The following is a 16,558-nucleotide window of genomic DNA, read 5'->3' as shown; positions in this document are numbered from 1 at the left end:
ATGTCCAGCTGGAGACCAGTAACGAGTGGTGTCCCCCAGGGATCGGTGTTGGGACCGGTCTTGTTCAACATCTTTGTCAGTGACATACACAGTGGGGTTGAGTGCGCCCTCAGCAAGTTTGCCCATGACACCAAGCTGTGTGGTTCGGTTGATACACTGGAGGGAAGGGATGCCATCCAGAGGGACCACGACACATTTGTGAGGTGGGCTGATGCCAGCCTTATGAAGTTCAACTATGCCAAGTGCGAGGTCCTACAGCTGGGTCGGAGCAATCCCAGGCACAGCTACAGGTTGGGCAGAGAAGAGATTCAGAGCGGCCCTGCAGAGAAGGACTTGGGGGTGCTGGTCGATGAGAAAATGAACATGAGCCGGCTTCAGTGTGCGCTCGCAGCCCAGAAAACCAACCGTATCCTGGGCTGCATCAAAAGGAGCGTGACCAGCAGGTTGAAGGAGGTTATCCTGCCCCTCTCTCTACTCTGCGCTTGTGAGACCTTACTTGGAGTATTGTGTGCAGTTCTGGTGTCCTCAACATAAAAAGGACATGGAACTGCTGGAACAAGTGCAGAGGAGGGCCACGAGGATGATCAGGGGACTGGAGCACCTCCCGTAGGAAGACAGGCTGAGGAAGTTGGGGCTGTTCAGCCTTTGGAAGAGAAGGCTGCGTGGAGACCTCATAGCAGCCTTCCAGTATCTGAGGGGGGCCTATAGGGATGCTGGAGAGGGACTCTTCATCAGGGACTGTAGTGACAGGACAAGGGGTAACGGGTTCAAACTTAAACGGGAAGTTTAGATTGGATATAAGGAAGAAGTTCCTTACTGTGAGGGTGGTGAGGCACTGGAATGGGTTGCCCAAGGAGGTTGTGAATGCTCCATCCCTGGTGGTGTTCAAGGCCAGGTTGGACGAAGCCTTGTGTGGGATGGTTTAGCGTGAGGTGTCCCTGCCCATGGCAGGGGTTTGGAACTTGACGATCTTAAGGTCCTTTCCAACCCTAACTATTCTATGATTCTATAAGCCCTACTTAGCAACAACTAAAAACATCAGTGTGTTATTGTCGTTATCACACTAAACCCAAAACACAGCACTGCACCAGCTACTAGGAAGAAAATTAACTCCATCCCAGCTGAAATCAGGTACTCTTCTGCCTTATGTATCCATTTGCCTCTTGGGCCTTGTCATTTCTTTGCAGTACTCAGCTCTGCTAGCGCTCATCCACATCAAACAGTACAGATCATCACAGGTGGTAGGAGCATGGAGTTCTTTGAGCAGAACCCTGGGCTTCACCAGAGAATTTCCTCACTTCAGGTTTACAGTGTTATATGGAAGATCTTTTCTCGGTTAATAATGAGCACTGGAAAAAACACGAAGAAAGTATTAAAAGGCAGAGATCTGGGGCCCTCATACACATGCATTTTAAAAGCTTAGGGTGTCTAAGCACTGTTAGTAAAACAATTGCAAGATGAGTCAGGAGGAAAGGAAAGGTCAAGTTCTGCAAAATATTACATAAAATGGAAAACAACCAGAATTCAGCTATTTATTACATGCACACTCTGCTGGGAAAAACGTTCCATATCTCTTTGAAACTGTTCAACAGATAGAGTTTCTGTTGAACAAACAACTGAAAAATCAACACCACTCTAATTCACTGGGATCTTTTGCATAAGGTAACTGTCAGTGAGGAATTGAATCCCCTGCACAGAACATTCAGTGGCTGGCTGGCTGGCAACATGAGCTTCTGTTGCAAGGGTCTTTGCAATGATGTCTTCAGCTGCATCAAATGAGACTCTGTGAACCCCTGTTCTGCTAATTCTTGTAATCTAGCTAGTCCTACTTGCCCACTACATGCCATGATCATTTGGCAGTGATTACTTTAAACTGTACACAAAGCATTTCTTAACTGTCTTAACTGGCTTCAAAAGACTGTTCTGTGTGAGCATTTCTGCATCTACAAGAACTGTTTCTACACCACAGACCAACTACAAGTGTCCTACCTATGTGCAGCTGAATCCATTCTACAGCAGGAAGTGCCTGGGGGAAGCCCACCAGCATAACCCATTCTTGACTTAGGATGTTTATCAGCACATTTATGCATATAAATAGTTCCTATCATATCATCTATGCACAGCAGAGGCTGACTGGGGGGAGTTTCCAGGGCTGCCTACCTGTACAGTTCCTGTAAAGAGTAAAGCAAATACTTTGTTGTGGAGGCAGCTGCGAGTTCTGTCACTTTCTCATGCGTCAGTGCATTGTCTCACCTATGCAGGGTCTAGCCAGGGAGGGCATGGATTGCTCAGGTAATTAGTGACTAAATTGATGAGATTTGTGTACAGGCATAGCCTGATATTCAGCTGCACCACTACTGTGACTGCAATTTCCTTCTTATATCAACATTGTAACTGAGATTCCAGTGAAACTGAGATTTCACCACAGCTGTAGTGTCTTACTTTATCTGAATAAGTATGTTTGTGCTTGGGCACTCCGCGTGCCTCTATTTTACTTGGAGAATGGGTCCCTCTGAGTTTTTCACAGTGTCTTTATGCAGAACATCCTAACTCTGGTAGTGGGTCTCTTTTCTTGATCCTGTCCATGTTACAGTATTTCCTGACATGGCTCTCCTCCCTTCTTTGTACTCATATACCTGTCATATCTACCATTTTGTGATCATCTCATGTGCCTCTTATTCTGTCTTGTTAACTGTAAAAACCGCTCCCCTCATAAATGTCTTTAAAATTCATTCTTTTTCCTGTCATCTTCTCCATTTCTTTGGTGTGCTGTTTCTCAGGCAACCTTTCACTGTCCCTCAACCCTTCTGCCCTTTGGTCCTGCTTGTTCCTCTTTGGAATGGCTGCTTTCCTCCTGCTTCCTGTGAACTAACACTAACACTTGTGGAATGATCTGACTGTGTTGCTGTACTAGAGCTGCAGCCGGGTTTCAACACAGAGCACTGAAAATGTTGAGAATCTTCCTTTCCCCAGGCTGTCCCCAAGCATTCTGAACAGTCTTCTCCGGTATGCAGCACAGCAAGTGAAGCTACACTGGCTTTCCCCACTTTCCTTCTGGTTTGGAACAAAGGAGACATGTAAGCCAAGCTTAAAAGGGCCATGTAGATTCAAATCTCTTTCCAGTATGATTTCTTTGGACCGTCTTTTATTACGAACAGTTTTCCTACAAATATTTTGCAAGGGAAGCAAGAACATAGGACAAGCCAGCACTGGCAGAAGCCTGCTCTATTGCAGGCTGATCAGCAAGTTGCAAACCTTGCCCAGAGGAAGGAGGCAGACATGGGAGATTAGACATGGGACAAAAGGACATGGAGAAAAGAGCTTAGAAGAGCTGACTCTGATCCGTAAAGGATTACAGTGTCCCTTCTGGGTTTAGGATAGCTCAGATTTTTGCCTTTGGAGTAGTCATTGGGAATGAATAGGTAAGAAGGCCTTCCACATAAACTAAGAAAGTTTTCTTCCTTACATGCATTTGTGTATTTTATTTTCTTTTTAGCTTGGTTTGTGGTACTGGGAGTCCCTTTGCTCCCACGGATTCACCTCTAACATAAGTAGATATCAAATTGCAGCAGTTTTTACTTTTCTTGCTTGTTTCCTTACCTGGTTATTTCCAAATATAGTTGGTTTCTTTGTCACCAGGTTAATGACACAATGGAAGTGTCTGTTTCCAGCTGAATAATGTTCAGAATAGAGATGGAACAGTAGATTATTCCTTCTGAATGAGCGGGTACATAGGGCATTTCTAAAATAATAATGCTCTGAAACTGGTGACAATTTTTTAATTAAACTATTTTTAAGTAGAATTTGTCTAAGGGAATGTTTTTGTCCTGTTCCTATCTGGCTTGGTATAAACAAATACCACTAATGTACTTACTTTTGGTTATGGTACAGTTTTAACTGCTCTTCCAGTACCGCTCTGTCTTGCACGTGCTCTCACATTTGCTTTCTGAGTGTATCTCTGCTCTTCCTTGCACAAGAGAAGTTTATATATTTATTGGAGACCCTGGAATATGCACTGAACATAAATGTTGTTTATTTTCTTAGGATTTGAATTTTTTGAAACAAGTGCCAAGGACAACATTAATGTCAAGCAGACGTTTGAGCGACTCGTGGATATCATCTGTGACAAGATGTCGGAAAGCTTGGAGATGGATCCAACCATTGCTGCCAGCAAGCAGAACACACGGCTAAAGGACACCCCTCCTCCACAGCAGCCCAACTGCGGCTGTTAATGCAGCTATCAGCAAAGGCAGCTCCAGTGTGTTCAGTGGCCAACAGAGTATTTGTGAATGGTTTATATGCCTTTATTTATACTGTCTTATTAATTTATTTGGGAGAAAAATCTTTTATTTTACATCAGCAGCTGGTGGAGAATGCGTATGGAGGTGATAGAAAAGTTGTTAGTTTGAAAGGATGATCCAGTTTTTAGCATCTGGCTTTTGCATGCAGGATGGCTATTAGTTTCTCTTTTCTTTTTACTGTTTCACATTACACTTACTTCAGCTGGTGCCATGTCCTCAGACCACATTTGCCTAGAATTGACTCTTGCTTCATCAGTTTCAAATTATATAATTGAATCCTTAGGGCGGTGGCCAGTGTGGCTTACAATACACTTCCTGATGCCACTTACATTTTCTCCTGACTGAAAAGCAATTTAGAAACATTGCTTCAGAGAGAAAATCCCTCATTCTGTCCAGCTTATTTGTGTAAGGGACACTTCCTGGAGTATATTGCCTCAGCAAATCTACACTCATTATGTTACACATCCTGGATGACTGGAAATTGCAGAAGAATTTCCAGAATTGCATTAGAAGTTAGTTCCTGGACCCAAAGCCACCAAACTTTACCGTGAGTATCCAACTGGATGTGGGTATTCAGTGCACACACTCAGATATTCGGTACTTCATCCTTTTTTTATAGCTAATATGTTTACATTTCCATGGGAGCTGCATGTGTTATCTAACACCTTTCTGATACTGAACTTAATTTCTCATTCCATCATTACTAAGATTCTGGTAGTACCTATCTAGTACTGGAGGGCTGAGTAGCTCTTTCCATTTCTACCTGCATGAGATACTAAACACATAGTTTTAAATTACCCCGTGACAGAGCCAAATCCATTATGCTTGGTTGTTCATGGCCAAAAACTGTCTTGTCACATTGCTGTCAAACCTGCATAGTAAGTTTTCAGGAGTTTTACGTGTCATTCAGTCACTGAGACAATGACCACCAAAACACAGGCAACACACTGCCTGTATTCTACGCAGACCTACTGCAAAAGTGCTGCTGGTCTCAGTGAACTGGAGTTTGACCTCACTTTTACTTTGGGGATATCTATTTTGACAAGACAATCAGAGTTTCACAAGAGTTTTAAAAAACTTTAGAAGTAATAAAAAATTGTCAAAATTTCTGGTGTTAGCCTGAATACATCCATAAGATCAGCAAAAGGCTGTGAAGATAGCAAAGTACACAAATTCTTTTTTAATAACATGTCAAAAATAGTAATATTTCGCAGTTTTAAAAGTAGTCCTAGTAATTGGTGGCAGTTTCTTACATTTGTGCCCTGGAGTACTTTGTACAACTCCTTTACTTGCGTCATAATGACATTTTTTAACTAAACAGCATAATTGAAGAAGCTTTAACTGTTTTATTGTTCCAGTTAGACAGAATTTAGGGCAAGGCTGACATTTCTTAAACTGTCTGCAATGTGAAAAATCAGAAGACAAATTAGAAAAGGAAGTAACACTATCTACTGCAAACTGCTCAAAACTCCAAAGAAATCCCTCTACGCAAATTACTTTTTTTAAACATAATTTATATAACTCCCGAAACACACTAGGAGAAAATTGCCACTTTTTTTTACTGATTAAATAACCTATATACACTTTTGACATAATAAAAATGATTTTGAAACAAGGCTTATAAACCCTTGTAGAATGGATATACCATCAGGGCACTACATTGGCTGCCTGAATACATGTTCTTTCTTCAGTCTGTGATTTTAAGCCATGTCTGTCCTGTTAGCTAGTTTACTTAAGCGCTTGTTTTCCTAGTAGACACGGAGGCTGGTCTTTGTTTGTTTACATCCATGAAGAGAAAGCACTGTCCCCTTTGGGGATGGTGAGCAGCCAGGCAGAAGAGGCATGTGCCATCCCAACTGTAACTTTGTCTGTCTCCAGGGATGCTGCTTTTCTTTCCACCATCTGAGGCAGCATGCTGATAACTGTGCTGAGAGACTTTCATTAATACGTTTTCACTCACTACATATCACATCCTTTGGAAAAAGAAGTTATAAGAGGCTGAGGAAACTTTGTGTGAGATGGTAGGCAGTTTTCCATCCTTTTCTTTTTATGTGCAGTTATTGGTGCTTGAGAGAAAGGAGCAGGAAAGTCTTGAGACAGCACTCAAGTTCAGCCCTCAAGTCCTTTAGAAAATGTTTAGGTTGTGTTATTAGTCTGAGCCATCTCAGGCAAGACAAGGAGAGAGGAGAACATAGTCACATCTTATATGAGCTTGGGCATATCCTGGGTCATGAAGCATGGCTACAAATGCAGGTGTTCTTCCAGCTTTTCTCTGGGGTGCTTGCTGCAAAATGTTCATCTTCTGTGCACATCATAACAAGGAAAAAAGACTCCAAGATGCCTCTTGCTACAGCCACACCTTGCTTATACTGCATTGCAATGAATTCCAGACCCCACCTGGTGACCATACAATGAACTCCAGGCCATCCATGTCTCTTTATGACCCTGTAATCTCTAATTAGTGATGGCAATAGCCGTGTTAGCATGTAACTTTTTAAGCAATTTGAGTAATAGATAAATAGTTCTTTACTTAAATAGGATGAATTAACTGCTTTAATTTTGCATCAAGAGTCTGGGCAGAAGAGGATCAGCATAATCAAACTGGGAGAATCTTTCCTTTGCATTTCTGAGACAACTAACCTAACCTTCAACATGTCTCCTGCATGGGAGGGGAAGGATGGGGGAAGCAGCTGCTGGAGTAACACTGTTCTTTAGAGTGCCAGCCATGTGTTGTAAGGAAAGGCTCATCTGAAGTACAGCAGCAGAACCAGTCAGTATTTAAAAACTCCTAGGATCTTTGTATTGGCATTCAGACATGTCACAGAGTTCAGAATTACTCAGATTAATTTGTTAAGTGTTCACATCAAATCCTGGGAGATTGTCAAGACCAGACTGGCTAAAGCCCTGGGCAGACTGCTCAGACCTCTTAGGTGACACTGTTTTGAGCAGGGGGTTGGGGAGGATGACCTGCTGATGTCCCATCAAACACAATTTATCCTAGTATCTCTTCATCTGAAATTGAAAAAGCTGGAAGTTTAAGTAGAACTTTTCTTAACAATCAGGGTTACCTACTGAAAAGTAGGCTTTGATTTCTGTTACAGGTTGGCTTTTGCAGCCGTGTGTCTCACAGCAATATTGAGATTTGTGCTGAAAAATTTGATCACATGTAGATCATGTACCTCTCAGCTGGCCATTGCAGAAACAAAAAAGGCTTTTGAAGAGTAACTTACTATCCCTTCCCCAGACATTTTAAAGTCTAGTTTGAATGCTGAGGAAACTAGCAGGATTGGGATTTTCATTCTATTAAAAATTATGCTTTGGCTTTTTTATCAAATGCAAAAGGCCAAAAGCAGCCTGTGCCAGTCTAGGTTAGCTTCTCTTGGTGTATGTGGCAGAACTGCAATTTTCTTAAATGCAAATGAAGTTAGGCTGAACACTTCTGGAACCAAAATTTAGTCAATCAATGGCACATTATTTACACATATCCAGTAGTCACTGATTATGTGTTTTTGGAGGAGACAGGCAGGATTTGACTAGAACCCTGATTTATCCACTGGTGCAGCATAGCTCCATCAAGAGAAAGTAACAGGTTAAAAAGCATTGTATTCTAGCAATGCAAGAGGACTGAATGGTCAAATTGAAAACGGGGATAAGATATCCAAAATTACTTTCTATCTCATCATAGTTCTTGGTGAAAAAGTACTTGCATACTGTACTAACTTGTCGCTCTCAGCACAGAAATAACACTGAATGTCATGGAACCTTGGTCCAGACACAGACAGCCTCTTCAGATTTAGACCAAATGGTGAGATATAGTGCATGACACACCAACCACGTGAAATTTCTGATTGATTAGGTGCCTTTGGGTAGGAGCTTCAGAGCTCTATAGTTCCAGCTGAATTAATACTACATAACCCATTTTACAAGTTACAATCTGGACTAAAGCTTTTAGTAGCAGGTTAATCTAGTGCATGGGTAATGCACCACCCTTATGATCTGACAGTGTCTTGCTTGCTGCATGGTCAGCCTAGGGCTCAGGAAATGCTTCAGGAACACAGAAGTGCACGGGATGTGACTGATGCCTGCAGTGCCTCCTGGCACTGATCGATGTGCTGAACAGCTAGCAAGCCCTGCTGTTTGAACCTTCAGATGCATGGTTTATTTCTGATAAGGGTTCATGTTCACAAGTGTTCTGGTCCTTATAGTGTAACTAACTTAATACTGTATCTTTCGTTGTTTTGTTTGTTTGGTGTTTGAAATACATACAGCTAGCCTGACTTTCTGTCAAAAAATCACTCCTTCTCTCTGAACAGCTGTGTACGTGACCGTTACCTGAAACTGTTTGTTCCTTATTGCTTATACTTTCTATAATGCCTAGAGAAACTACCTGATCAGCTACATCTATGTGGCCTTTACAGAGCACCAGTCTGAAGGATTAAGTTTTCTTTCCAGTCTGCTCAGCTCTGTATATTCAACCGTACCACCTGCATCTCCTTTATTTTAGGAACTAACTTCAGGATGCACAAAATCTGCTGGAATTTGATCCTAACTTTGAGAATGCTTTGAGTTTAGCATTTTTAGGAAAAAAAAGTGGCACAAATTCTATGTATGGTGATGATGCCTTTGTTTCTCCAATAGCAGATGAATGGTGCTGCAGCTGCATTCCAAAAGAAGCCCCCCTCTCAAATTCCACCCCTCCCCAGCTACCTATTTCAGTATTTCTGAGAAACAAGTTTTAATGCTTGCATTTTTAAGGGCATCATCCAAATTATTGTTCTGCTGATGAACAGATTCCTCCTTGGCCTGTTTCATATTGACAGACACATGCTGCATGAGCCTAGTTCTTCTTTAGGATAACAGATTTGGGAATGTGAGACCATGAGTATGTAAATCCTCATAGATAAATCCTCAAGTGATACAAAGGAACATGTCTTCACTTATGCCAGCAGAGGACTGACTTGTGTTGATTTGCACCATTTAATCCTTACCTTCTAATTCTAGATTTTCCAATGTTCATTGTTTGTCAAGTCTCATTTAAAAAGGCAATATGTTTCAATTATTTGAATGATTTCTACCAGTTTTCTTTATAAGGGGTGAATGTATTTGACCTTTGCAATTATGAGCTTTCTTTTCTTTTTTTTTTTTCACTTTTTTTTTTCTTTCGTTTATCAGTGGTTGTTAATTGAAGCAGAAATTGCAACTACACATGTATAGTGTACATATATACACAGCAGTGCATCTTTGGCGCTTATTCAGTTCCCACTGTTACCTGTTCGTGTTCAGTGCAGACTTTCCTAAATGCCACAGTGGAATTTATCTATTTATCTGTATTTATTTATAAATTCACATTAGCACCAGAAACCAGCTGGGTAACATTTGCAGACCCAAATTAGATTTATTATCCATGGTTCCAGTAGATGTAGATGACTTGTCATTTGTAGAATAAGGTACCTCATATTTGATTGGGGGGGGAAACAAAAGTCCTAATCTTTCAATGACTTCAGGATCATGCATAACATGCAGAAAGGAAAGCTAGTGATAGCTCACCACTTCTGGTGATAAATTTCCTCAAGTAATTCTGACATGTACCTGCAACTCATGTTAAATGAAATGTTTGTGCTGTAACTCCTGTTTAATATTTTGTCAGTAACGTCAGATGTGTTGTGGCTCAGTTGTACTGTCAGAATGTATAACCTATATACTAGTGTTTGTGGAATTCACATGTCTTAAATGTTGCATGAAAATATGTTATAAAAATAGTTATGTTTTCTATTTGTTAATACCTCAAAACTGAGGAATTATGGGCCAATAAGTGCAATATTTAACTATTTACTCAGTGTATATAAACTTGTGTGAATGGGAGAAGTGTCATGTATGTGTGATGAGCTGTTGATGATGTCTGTGTGACTTACTTAAGATTTCCAGTAGATATACATGTCTTGTAGTAAGATTTGTATAGTAAATACTTTACAAGTGCAGTGTAAAAATATCCTTAAGTCATTTAAACTATTTTTCATATATGAGCCAGTGGTTAAAGATATTTGTATGTTTACTGCAAGTGCATGTCAATTTTACTTTTAGAGTTGTGTCCTGTTTGAAAATTACCATGTTATACCAACACAACTGGGGATAGCGCTTTCGGTAAGAAGATGTCTGTAAATTCTCTGGCTATATTTTTAAAGCATGTTCTCTAGAAGCATTAGAAGAACCTTCTATAGCTCAGCAGTTATGATGAGTTATTTATTCTTAAAGAATCACTTAGATTTTCTTGTGCCAGTGCTGCATAATGTCTTGTCGCTCTTGCATAATATCATACAGCATGTATTCTCTAAACTGACACAGTTAACTCATAATAATTTCCTGAAATATTAAGGAGGGGTACTCAGTGCTCTTGCAGATGACTCAGAAAACTTCAGTTGGTGATCTGAGTTAATATTTTTGGGAACAGCTTAAAGGTCACAGCCAAAATGGGCCATCACAGTGTATGGTGACCTTAATCAGTCACTTCTGCCAGTTAAATTTCTTAACTTTTCTAGATCCTAAAGATGGAAGACATATCCTTAAATATATTGACCCAGACTCTTCACACAACTGTTCAGTGGCCCTCAATGTTGAAGAACTCTGCTGTTAGCAGTAAAGCTGAGGCATAAGCTCTGCAGCCCAGAATCTAGCCATAAAATTAAAAGGAGACACCCAATCATTTCTTTTTCCTTGCATATTTGTAATAGTTCTCTTAAGTACGTTACTGTTCAGCAAAATCCTTTGGTACATGTGTCACCTTAAACCCTGAATCGCTGATCTGCTGTGGATTCCCAGCTGTGCCCACTGACCCTGCAGAAGAGAAGATCATTCTGTTAATTCTTTCTACATCTCTGGTTTCAAAGGAAAGCATTATCCGCCTTGGGACTTTGCTAAGTAGAGATGTGCCACTGAGTCAAGGCCAAGGGGCACAACTGGCTTTGCTTAACAATTTTCACAGCAAATTATTTTCATTAGTATCATGTTAAAGGGTACATAAGTAGATTTTCAGTTTTATCTGATGCATTTTTATGACAATGTACAAGGTTGATTTAGGTTTGTTTGGGGTTATTTTAGATTAGCTTGGTCAAGAAAAGAATGAAACTCTTACGACTCACTGGAAACCAGTACAATGGGTTTCCTTTCCTGTCATCACATGGTTTCTCCGAGAAAGTTTAGCCAGATTGCATTAAGTAGTGCAGGATGGTACTTTAAATAACCTGAGCAGCCCATAAAATTCTCCCTGGTTTTATATCTTCTGCCATGAAAACTGCAAAATTAGACCAGAGTGAAATCAAAATGTATGTGGAGAGAAATTTAGGATTGCTTAATTAAAAAAAAAAAAGTAATTCTTGGTATCTTTGTAGCTGAGCAACAGACAAGGAACAGTCACAATGGGATGTGCCACTTAAATACAGATACGCAGACTGCGATAGGACTGATGATGCATAACCTAAACTTTTTATTGCTAACTGACCTGAGTGTTCAAGGGCTGGCAGATTATTTTACCTAGCATTTTTATTATTCCTTACAGACATGTGATTACATACACAAAGATAAATGCTTGCCTTGAAAATATGTAGCTGTTCTGGCTCCCTCAAGCTAGGTTGCTTACTGAATTGTTCTTGAAGAAAAGTTGAAGTACTTGCTTAGGATACATTGTGAGGGGGCGAGACTCAATCTGTCCTCCTCCCCCAACCCTTACTGCAATATAGTTACTGTGTTTCTTAAAAATATGTTAGTTTAAAATGCTGCTGGGTGACAAATTTTGTGACTCTTCCACATCCACGGGAGCTCTCGTCTGAACATGAAATACAAGTTTTATCCATGTGCAGAGTTTTAATTCTATGTGGAGCTAGAGACCATGTGTATTCCATTGGATATTCTGTTTGTATGTGACTTCTGTATACCACGTGGATTTTGTTTGTTTAATTTTTTGTTGGAAGTTTCATTTCCTTTTGTGATTACAATAAATATTCCAGAGACTATATTCATGAATATCTCAATTGTGCTGACATGGTCTTACCCTCCTCCGCCATCTATTTATTTCCTTTCACTTACTAAAACCCGGAGAGAATAACTTCAGTTTTGAAAAAATAATGGACAACAATACCACATCTGCCGTGATTAGTTTCATTAATACCCTCTCAGAAGCACTGTTGAGTCGTAGCTCTGTCTGAATCCCACAGAACTCACTAGGGACATTTCCTTAGAAGACTTTTCCCTAGGAGAAATGCATGAGAAAGCATTTCCCCACCAAAAGCACACTTGCCTCAGCATACGCCAAGACCCTTTAAAATGGAGTTAAGTGGTTTTTTTGATGTTTAACTGTATAAACTGTTGAATAGTGTCTGTGCCTTTTGGATGCTGTTACTAGTAGGTCAAGTGATCTTAGCCTGAATGAGCCATCTCAGTCGTGGTGGGTGGTATTTCACACAAATCGTGATGTATCACTATCCAGGTGCTGCTTTTTTCTAGGCAGAAATACAGACCTTTGTGCTAGTTTGAACCCTGCTGTGACTCCTGAATTTATCTTCCCTGCACACAAGTCCTAATCATCAAACAACCTCTTGAGCACACTGTCCTCTGTGCCCCCAGCTCCTGCTAACTGGAGTCCCAGAGCTAACTCATTTAATGCATGTTCCCTCTGATAGTTCTACTCTGTTTCAGACAAGTCCCCAGTTCTTCTAGTGTGTTTACATGTCATTTACAGAGTAAACATTTCCTGATTAATGCCTAGTTCTCACGCAGTACCAAGTGCTTCCTAGCTTATGGTTTATGATCCTGTATCTCTTGGCAGGTTTCTGTGCAGCTCACTGCCCTCAAACATTAAACTTCTTTCTGACTCTTGTCATCAAACCACATCTGAGTACAAAATGCCCTCATTCCTCCCAGCTTCCAGCAAATGTAGTGTCTTTTCCATCCACCTTCCTTATGCCAGTGCTTTGTGAGATTGGCCCTGATGTACTTGCTGTGCATACAGAAGATAAAAGAATGAAGGATAAAAGGGGGAGGATAAGAAGGGAAGAAACAGATGATTTCTGACGGATAGCTTGGAACAGAAAACTTTTGAATTACTGTTATTTTTAATGTATTTGGACTTCTAACACGTAGGACTAAAGCAGAGAAAAATCACAGATGGCTAGATGAGAATGGTGATCTAGGATAAAACATGTCTCAACAGCAGGTGTTTCTTACTCAAATAAACTCATTTTTATCTTGCTTCCAGTCAGAAGGCTGGAGACAGAGACAGGCAGTTCCTAAATAGCAAAGAACAAGACGTCAGAAAAGATGCAAGAAAAGGGAGATGTAGATGCAAGAAAGGGGAGATGTAAAGTGGCACAGAAAAGATTCCCAATTTTTTAGTATGAAAGGGCAAACAGGCAAAATATCCCAAGGAAGTGAAGGTGGATGACTCAGCAATGTGGTCCACCAAAATCAAGTAAGAAACTGTGGGTTTACACCTGACTGATGGGATTCTGTAAGTGACTGAGAAAACTGAGGCACTTAAGTGCGAGAAGTGTTAACTGGGTTTTGTGCAGACCTGTGCAGCTCTCAAACTGTAAAATGGAGAACAAAGATGCCTTCAAAAATCTTACGAAGTGTGTTGATACAGTCTGTGCGTCTGTTTGCACTCATGCAAGATCTTGAAGAATGAAACTGCAAGTCAAAAGATTTACAGCTTAACCGGTTGACATCAGGAAAAGATATGCTTTAAGCCATGGTGAGCTCAGGTACTGGTGGCAGGCACAGGCAATGTGAAGCTGGTGTGAGGTCCTGTCCTCTGTGATGTCCTAGCCAAGAGGCCTGCCTAAGGTCTGGTTGCAGTGCTTCACTGGAGCTGGAGGAGGTGGAGATGCTGGTGAAGTGGTAGGATGAGGAGATGACCTAGCCAAGTGAGTAACCAAGCCTGAGAGTGGTCTCAAGCAGCTCTGTAATCTGCCACAGTGGGGTGGAAAATGAGATCAGGCATCATTTCAACCATAAAAAAAAAGGCATGGAAGGGCCAAAGCCCACCCAAGCCCCCTGTTGCGAAGATAAAAACCATCATCTTGGAGAGTTAGAACCTCCAGTATTACACTCTTCACTTTCGAACAGCTGCCCCAGGGGAGGGTGTCTGCGGTTTTACCTAAGCAGAAGCATACTGTCTGAAGGATAACACTGCTTTTTCTTCATACCCAAGCACATGAGAAAATTTACCTTGGGCAGGCAAATTATCATCCCTAAAGACTCAATGCAGCTAGCCCTATACAACTTGGCCATGTGCAACATGTGCAAATAGAAGCATGCTCATAGCAGAGCAACCTTGCTCTGTGACCCATGATGGGTTTTCTGAGGCCCCAGGAAGTGCATATTCACTTGTTTCAAACCAATGCCTGTGGTTAGAAAATAAGCATATGCATAGTTGCAGAGTGTCTGAGGATGCCACGCAGGATGTCTGCCTCTCACCAGCCACTTAAAGTTTTAAAGCTTCAGTAAGGTTTTAGGAACATAATGTCAGGCAGCCAGCACCTTGGCGTGCTTTTCTTTCAAGAATTTGTACACAGAGAGATACAGCACATGTTCACTCTTACTGTTTTCTGTGACACTCAACAAAGCAAATGAAAGCTCAGCCCCTGACCCAACACTAGCAGATGCCTCACAGGTCAGCATCGTGCAGCTTGAGCTCCTCCCCACACTCACACCCTGCCTTGCCCTGAAGCAGCTCAGGCAGCATCTGGTGAGTGTCTCAGCTGGAACTTGCCTTTGGGCCATCTCTTTATTTCTGTTGTGAGACAACACCAGAAATCATGTAGAAAATAAGGCCCATTTCAAACTACAGTTTCTCTCTTCAGTAAGCAACAATAGGAAGACAAGTTTTCTTATGTCTTCCCAGCATGAGGGCACATAACCCTCCACATGCCACCTGGCAAAGCAGAACAGAACCAAGCTTTTACTATATAACTATAGTCAACATGCAACAAATGATACCTTGCATCTATGCAGGATAAAAATGCCCGCACAAGCATTACTGACAAGCTGGTTAAATGGCCTCCTTTCACCTTGTAAGGAGTGGGGACTGTCTGTCGGGATGGAGGTAACTAGTGGCCATTTCAAGGCTACAGGATGTCCCTTTACCCAGCACACACTTAGGATTTTGGACACAGCCTTTTATTTCTTCATTCCTGTACTTTTGGTCAATAGGCTGGCTTCTATCTACCTTCTTAATACAAGTGCTTTCCATGAAATGGTATTACAGCACATAAAGCACCTGGCCCTGGGATGAGAATTACCCTTCTGCATGTAACTCCCAGTTTTCTTCTACTAATTACTTTCCTGAAATATGAAAGCAAGGATTTTTCCTACTGCATTAGGAGATAAGGCCTTCATTATTACATTTTGGGGGGCACCAGAAAGACAACTTATTAACCTTCTAAGCCTTCTCTGTTGCATTACCAGTCTTGGCTAAAGGTAATCAACTCCTGCACAGTCCCATAATGCAGAAATCACAAACTCAAAGTGCAGGTGCCTGGCAATTGCTTCCAAAGCAAAATGGAGAAAACACGTTTTGGGAATGTGCTAGCAACAGACCTTCCTCCTGCTTTGAGCTCACTGGTTGGCTAATTCTAAGTGAACTTTAAGTGGCCTTGGTGTCTCAGTCTTCTGCAGACAGATGCTTTTTCCTCTATTCACCACTTCTGTTCCAAAGAGAAACTGTGACCTTTTAATGCTTGGATTCTTGGAAATGAGGTTTATTTTTTTAAAATGATGTTACATAACCAGAAAAGCCATTCACTGTACCAGAAAAGGTGTGGGTAAATGATGCTCTCAAACAATAAGTCACAGCATATGTGCATGATAATGGTCATGAGAGACAAGCCACAGCAGGAAAAAGCAGCTGGGCCTGGATGGTTCTGACAACCACAGATACTGTGCAAATCCACTTCCAAGTATGAGCAATGGAAACTAAGATCTTGTGGGCAGCCTCTTTCGTTGTTGTCTGTTTGCCTTCAGCCACCCTTTTACGACCCAGCCATGAGGTTTCTGAGCATTGCATTTGCTTGGAAGTTGCTGCTCCCGCCCAACAAGTGGAGAGTCACACAGTTCAGCTAATGATTTCACCTCATAGTGCTGAAAGAAGGTGTGGGAAAGGGAAAGAGAAAGGTGGGTCTATGAGACCTGCGCAGAATCTCGGTGTAAAAGCAATACTCTTCAGAAACAGGAGTAAAATTAGTAAATCTGGAATAGCCTACTCCTTT

General features: G+C 41.3%; 1 protein-coding gene across 3 annotated transcripts in view; it reads left to right on the top strand.

Moving 5' to 3' along the window:
- Window positions 1-4,330, top strand: part of RAB3C (RAB3C, member RAS oncogene family) — a 122,073-nt gene extending 117,743 nt beyond the window's left edge. For all 3 annotated transcript variants that reach the window (XM_065662087.1, XM_065662086.1, XM_065662088.1), the window contains exon 5: window positions 4,045-4,330. In XM_065662087.1, the coding sequence (XP_065518159.1) occupies window positions 4,045-4,232 (188 nt within the window). In that variant the 3' untranslated portion in view covers window positions 4,233-4,330. The remainder of the gene's footprint in view (window positions 1-4,044) is intronic.
- Window positions 4,331-16,558: the final 12,228 nt, after the last annotated feature.

Source organism: Lathamus discolor, chromosome Z (assembly GCF_037157495.1).
Source record: "Lathamus discolor isolate bLatDis1 chromosome Z, bLatDis1.hap1, whole genome shotgun sequence".
In the NCBI taxonomy this organism is placed as follows: domain Eukaryota; kingdom Metazoa; phylum Chordata; class Aves; order Psittaciformes; family Psittacidae; genus Lathamus; species Lathamus discolor.
This window is presented reverse-complemented; position numbering and strand designations above follow the sequence as displayed.